The 6,902-nt window shown below is 33.8% G+C and overlaps 1 protein-coding gene across 2 annotated transcripts; it reads left to right on the top strand.

Moving 5' to 3' along the window:
* Window positions 1-589: 589 nt before the first annotated feature.
* Window positions 590-4,787, top strand: LOC105791224 (rab GTPase-activating protein 22). Of its 2 annotated transcripts, none has more exons than XM_012619198.2 (5): window positions 590-1,095; window positions 2,544-2,679; window positions 2,770-2,819; window positions 3,017-3,070; window positions 3,192-4,787. In XM_012619198.2, the coding sequence occupies exons 1-5, from the start codon at window positions 932-934 to the stop codon at window positions 4,432-4,434; spliced, it is 1,647 nt and encodes a 548-aa protein (XP_012474652.1). In that variant the 5' UTR covers window positions 590-931; the 3' UTR covers window positions 4,435-4,787. The 2 variants fall into 2 exon arrangements, with proteins under 2 accessions (XP_012474652.1, XP_012474651.1); XM_012619197.2 differs by having other exon boundaries at window positions 950-1,410.
* The last annotated feature ends 2,115 nt before the right edge of the window (window positions 4,788-6,902 follow it).

Genomic DNA, 6,902 nt, shown 5'->3' with positions numbered 1-6,902 from the left:
GCGAGGGGTGTTATAATTTTGATCCGACCTGACTCATGAACATCTCTATTAAGAATAAGAGTTTTTGGATTTTTTTAATTAAAAAAAGGATTTTAACTAAAAATTATTATAAAATAGAGAGAGATGGGGAGAATAAAGAACAAACAAATATGAAAGTAATAGATAATGTACTTTATTAATCAAAAGGGGTGATTACAATGCTTCATAAGAGTCTCTATTTATAGGCATAAGAAGAATAAAAGAAGTAGAAATCTAATTCTAATAACTATTAGAATTTAAAGTATATTAAAATTTTATTTTGATCATGATGAACATCCACTTAATAAGATATTTATAACAAAAATAACATAAACTGGTGTGGAATATTTATAGAAAATTTTTATTAAGCGGGACTTATGAGGAATAATTTTGAATTAAAATATAGAAGTAGAAGCAATATAAAAGTAATAAACAGATTTTGGATTGATTGTGGTGGTGATGAAAATATATTTAACCCAAAGGTTTTATGGTTAATTTGTATTTGGAAACAAATGGAATTCAAAAAAGAAAAGGAGAAATAATAAATAATAAAGAAAGCGAGAAGGGACCAATACTAAACAGCGGAAATAATTAGCGTAGGTAGTAGAAACAATCTGAAATCAAATCTTTCAGTTTGAGAACTCCTCTCTCTGAACAGCTATGTAGTATGGAGTCGAGGCTAGATAGGCACATAACTCAAATACACCTTTCTTTCTCGATTCATTCATTGGGCGGGCGGCCGAATAAACCAAAACCCAATCAGGAAAACATAATAAAAGAAAGGAGCTGTTGAGATTGAGAAAGCAAAGCAGTCAACAAAGCTAAAAAGGAAAAGAAAAACTCTAGAGGAAGAAGTTAAAAGGAAGGGGTAGGTCGGGCATCTTGCTTTGGTTTCCTCCACCTCAAGCCTTCCATGCTCCCCTCAGCCAACAACAGCCCTACCGGAATCCACCACTTTGGCGGCGGCGGAGGAGGATTCTGGTCCTCTGTACCCATGCCGCCCTCCAAAACTACCGTCGCCGTTACTGCTGTTGCCGGCCTCGCTCTCTTTGCCGCCATTTTCTTCACTACTACTAGGTAAAAAGAAAATCCCTCCTCCCCCCCCCCCCCAAAAAAAAAGTGAACTGATCGATCATTCAATGCTTAACGGTAAAAGCAAATCTCGGAAACCCCTAGTACCGGTTCGTAGTAAGAGTAGTCGATAAGAATCAAACTCTAATAGATGAGAGCTCTTAGAAGAAGTCAGACTTCATCTTCATCTCCGAACTCACCTTCACCTTCACCCTCTTCGTCATCGTCATCGTCATCGTCATCATCTTCATGGATTCATTTGCGTTCGGTTCTATTCGTTGTTACCTCTTCTTCACCAGTTTCTTGTTCTTCCTCTGATCGGTGAGTCCTCGTCCCCTTTCTTCTCCCTTTTTCCCTCAAACACTTGCTCGTTTCAGTAATCTCTTGTTAGATTTTCGATTCAGATCCCGATCTCCTCTCTCAATTCTTTCCCCTTTGTATAAGTTCGAAACTATTTGTTTCCTTGTTTGCCTTGCTTCCTTTTTTTTTTCATTTAGATTCTTTCTACTCCCCTTAAAACTTTTTCTCTTTTCGCTAATTAGGGTTTCTGCTTCTTGTTTGTTAGTATTTCCAGTCATTATTGCTCCATTTTTTGGTTGTTTATTTCAAATTCTAATATTTTCTTTGCTTTACTTATTTTTTTTTTTTGAATCTGTGTTAATGTGACTTGGCAACCTTATTTTTTTAACATATTTTTTTATCGTTGACTAAGGCTGCCTTTAGACTGCTTCAATCTGCTAGGATTTTATTCATGATTATGACTTTCTAATGTTGATATATTCGAATATTAACACTCATAATCAACAGAAACTGATAGACTTCGAAAAAGAATAAGAAATACTCTAGTTTTAAATAGATGAGAAAGTAGATTATGGTTCTCCCTTTTTCAATCAACAGCTTGAAGTTATCCCTTTTAAAATTGGAAAATTAGAGAGAATCATATTCAGATGAGGAGTCCATTCCTCTCATTTCTTCAACCCAAATCCTGACTTTCAACTGCTAAACATTTTTTACAGTTTGAAGTTTGGAAATTTCTCGGAACTAATTATACTGATCTTTGATAAGAGACATACTGGAGCTGGTGTCAAATCTCATATTTATCATATTACATAATTTGGCTGGCTAACCTCCTAAGCAAAATAAAATCGAACGTAAATCTTATCTTTCTGGTGGATGCTCGTTGGTGCAAGTCAGTATTCTTTGCTCATGAGAGTTGGTATCTGGTGTAAAGCTTCATGAGGGAAGAGTAGATAACTTAGTGATATTATGATGGTTACTGCAATAACACAATATCCTTTCTCTCAAACTTAATGATGGTTTTTGTTTCCATGAACCTCATTATGTGAAACACAGAAAAAGATGCATTCATATCTCTATAAATTGGTTCTCTTAAATCACATGTCTTATGATTGTTTTCTCATTTTCTATTTGCAAATTCATCCTTTTTTTTTCAGTGGTCGGCTCAGATCACCCTGGTGTCGCCGTAGAAAGAAACATGCCCTCTCACCTCAGCAGTGGAGAAGTTTGTTTACACCTGATGGTAGACTCCGGGATGGTGGAGTCAAGTTCTTGAAGAAAGTTCGCTGTAGAGTGAGTTATTGTCACAGCAAACCTGCTGATTTTCTCCTTCAATTCTTTTGTTGTAATCAAAATGCTTAATCTTGTTCACCATTGGTGTAGGGTGTTGATCCAAGTATTAGGGCAGAGGTCTGGCCCTTCCTCCTTGGAGTGTAAGTGTACTGAACCTGTGTTACCCTTCTTGTTGTTGCTACTGCTTCTGTTGTTGTTCTTTTACACCACCATGCTAAGACATCCCGGGAAGTTTCTACCTTTCCATGGAATAAGGGGAGAACATCTCGGCTATTCTCAAGTTATAGGTGTTCCATTTCATATCATGACATTTTCCTGTTCTTTTTCTCTGCAACAGCTATGATTTAAACAGTTCCAAAGAAGAAAGAGATGCTGTTAGAACTCAGAAAAGGTCAACTTTCCATGCCCTTCCTGTATTTATTACTTTGTTATTCCTTGCATCTATAGTCAAATGCTACCAAGAACTATATCTTCGGTTTGTTTCTTCACCTTCTGACAATCTGTTGATGCAGGAAAGAATATGAAAAGCTCCGAAGAAAGTGCCGGCGGCTCCTAAAACATGGCACTGGGAGTTTTAAGTCATCTGAAACGGGTGCCACTTGTCGAAATGGTGACAGTGGAAGTCTTGTTCGGGAGACAGACACATCTAGTTCTGAAGATGTGGTTAGTGCCAGAGAGTCTCTCTGTAGTGAGGAAAGGAGCCCAGATGCTGAGTTCTCAGATGAACCGTCGAGTATATTGTTAGAAGATGATAGTTCAAGAAGAATAACAAATGCTGATGTCTCAGCACTGAACAGTGAGTCATCAGACTCTGACTCTTCTGAAGACCCTGAAGTGATTCAGGGGTCCCCCACTTTGGATAGCAGGGAGGATAATGATCTTGATGTGGCTTCAGAAAGGAATGTTTCTCCCTCAAGCACTGAAGGGATATCAAAGCTACGTGCAACTGAAGATTTTTCAACCTGGCAGCGAATCATCCGTCTAGATGCTGTTCGTGCCAATGCTGAATGGATGCCATACTCTACTTCTCAGGCTTTGGTATCAGATGGGAGGGCACACCGTTCAGCTGAGGCTGTTGGGTTAAAGGATTATGATTTCCTGGAGCCCTGCAGAATTTTCCATGCTGCACGTTTGGTTGCTATCCTTGAAGCTTATGCACTTTACGACCCTGAAATTGGCTACTGCCAGGGCATGAGTGATCTCCTTTCTCCAATAGTTTCAGTCATCCCTGAGGATTATGAGGCTTTCTGGTGTTTTGTAGGTTTCATGAAGAAAGCTCGACATAATTTTAGGCTTGATGAGGTGGGAATCAGAAGGCAACTTAATATTGTTTCCAAGATAATAAAATGTAAGGACTCTCACCTCTATAGGCATTTGGAGAAGCTGCAGGCAGAGGATTGTTTTTTTGTTTATAGGATGGTGGTGGTTCTCTTTAGGAGGGAATTGACATTTGAACAGACAATGTGCCTATGGGAGGTAATGTGGGCAGATCAGGCAACCATTAGAGCTGGGCTTTCGAAATCCACCTGGAGTAGGATAAGACAGAAGGCACCCCCGACAGATGATTTATTGCTGTATGCAATTGCAGCTTCAGTCTTACAGAGGAGGAAATTGATCATTGAGAAGTACAGCAGCATGGATGAAATTTTAAGGGAGTGCAACAGTATGACCGGGCAACTTGATGTATGGAAGCTCCTAAATGATGCTCATGACTTGGTTGTAACTCTTCATGACAAGATCGAGTCGTCATTTTGATCACCTCGCCATAATTTTTTGTCCTCTAATTTTATGTGCTTCGGTTTTACTTCAACCTGGCTTTCTGTGAGTATTACAAGTCCTCCATTTCACTGCATGAAATGTTTTCTGTGCTTGAGCTAGATATTCTCACTTATTGTTTGACAATGCTTGAAAAATTGTTGGAGACTGTACACTTATGCTGGCAAATCCAAAGATGATAATAGATTCAGGTTGAAGTTGCCATCAAACCCCATTGTCATTTGACATGTAAGCTTGCAGATTTTGTCAAAGATAAAGAGGGAGAAAAGGGAGCCAGTAGTCAAGCTTATTATAAATTATATAACCCAATATTTATTTGGATGTGCACCAGATATTAATTCCTCTGTTAAGATTTAGGATGATGTATGTTCTTTTTATACAATATATATTTTCACTATAATCCCCCTTAAATTAGAGAAAAACGTGTTTGACTCGGTGTTAATTCACTTAAAACTCGAACTCAATCCAAATGTTATGTGTTTTTAAAATGAAATAAAAATATATGAGATAATTTTTCATGATAAAACAATAAAAATAGAGTTTAAAGCATCTAAGACAGGTTTGTGCAGTATAGGACAATTATTTTGTTAAATGCTTTACGATTGGCTTTAGGCGTTATCAGGTGTCGTAAATACACACAGCCCGATCTAAGTTTAATATTTATAAATATAATAGATTTTAAGTACCTATTATATAAATACCCATTTCTATCTCAATGATTATTCATTTTATTATGGTAAATTCAATGGTTTTAGTATGAAATACTTTTTAAAAATTTTTCTGAATTTTTTTAAAAATAAAACAATTTTAAACAAGTTTTTGAGAGAAAGAGTATTTCTCTCGAGTAAAAATTAGTTAAAAAACACTTTCTAAAGCTAAAATCCCAAAAATATATATTTTTAAAAGCAACTTTTAGAAGCATTCTTAAACATACCTAAATCTTTTAATAGATCTGATACTACAAGCTTATAATTATTCGTAAAAAGTTCAATAATTTATCTTCAAACATTAAAATATTATAAAAGATAACTTTCTTTTTGAAAAAACTTAAGTTTCTATTTTTCAGTATATGAGAAATAAGAGAGAAGAATGAGGAATCTTAAATATTTTTCGGACTGATCTATCTAGATTGACGGTCCAACCACCAAGGGGCACTTTACAAGTTGCAAACCCCAATTTAGTTTATTTATAAAACAGGAATAAAATAGATCATACTGAAAAATATTAAAACATAAAATTTTAATAAAAATACATATTTAAAAATTGAAAAATTAATGAGATTTTAATTAAAATAATAATATTACAAATTTGAGATTTTTTATTGAAGATGAAATATAAAAATTAGAATTAAATGTTAAAAATTCTCGTAAAATAATTAAAAGGAATAAATTAAGTCATTAATCAAAAGCTATAATTAATTGAAGTTACCAATCAATTGAGTCTTAAAATAAGTGACCCTAAAATTGGAAAATTGCTTTTTACCCTTTAAAATGTATAAAATTATAAATTAATGATGATAAAATTATATTTTAATCCCAAAATGATAATGTTTTAATTTAGTCATTTAAAATGGCATAATGACTTATTTGGCCTCCAGCTTTATTAAAAAGTCATTTTAGTCTTTCGTTTAATTTTTATTTTTAACCCTTAAACTAGCGCTTTTGTTAATTTTGCTATCGTAATAGTCCATATGTATGACATGTTACTAATTAGTTTTTAAAAATTCTAAAATTATAGAATATTAAATAAAAATTATACTTTTCAATAATTTTAAATTTTTAAATTTTTTATATTTTAATTTCTTTAAAACATTAAATTTTTTAAAATTTTAATTCAATGTTGTCACGTTAGCAAAGTTAATTGATATTAACTTTTCATTCTTTTGGATGATTTGATAAACAACACAACTTCAAGGAATAAAAAGGCAAAAATTAATTGGAATACTAAATGACATTTTTTTTATAAAGTTGGAGGGTGATTAAGTCATTATACTTTTAAAAATAAAATATTAACTAATATAATGGTGAAATTGTATTTTAACTCTTATTAAAATTATAATTCAATTTTAGCCCTCCAAAAAAATTCGACTTCACCTTTTTCCTAAAATATAAATTCTTTTAGTTAATTTATCGAAATATGCTGAAAAAAAAATTTGAGAAAGTATGTTGATATTCTAAAAATTTACTGATCTAAGTTGTTTTTGGAGAGAGAAAGGAAAGTGCGTCCTACAGGGTGCGTTTTTACTTTGGTAATTGTTGACACCATTTTTATTTTGAAAAACGGGGTCGACTTGGATTTTGAAAAAAAATGAAAATGGGAGTCGGCACCGATCCTTTTTATTTAGGTTTGATCGAGTCACCTCAAAAAGTGGTTATTTTTAATAAGCAATTTGACTTTATTAAAACAATGATTTTGGTCCATGAAATTCAGAAAAACGGGTTCGGGAG

The sequence above is a fragment of the Gossypium raimondii genome, chromosome 8 (genome assembly GCF_025698545.1).
Source record: "Gossypium raimondii isolate GPD5lz chromosome 8, ASM2569854v1, whole genome shotgun sequence".
In the NCBI taxonomy this organism is placed as follows: Eukaryota; Viridiplantae; Streptophyta; class Magnoliopsida; order Malvales; family Malvaceae; genus Gossypium; species Gossypium raimondii.
This window is presented reverse-complemented; position numbering and strand designations above follow the sequence as displayed.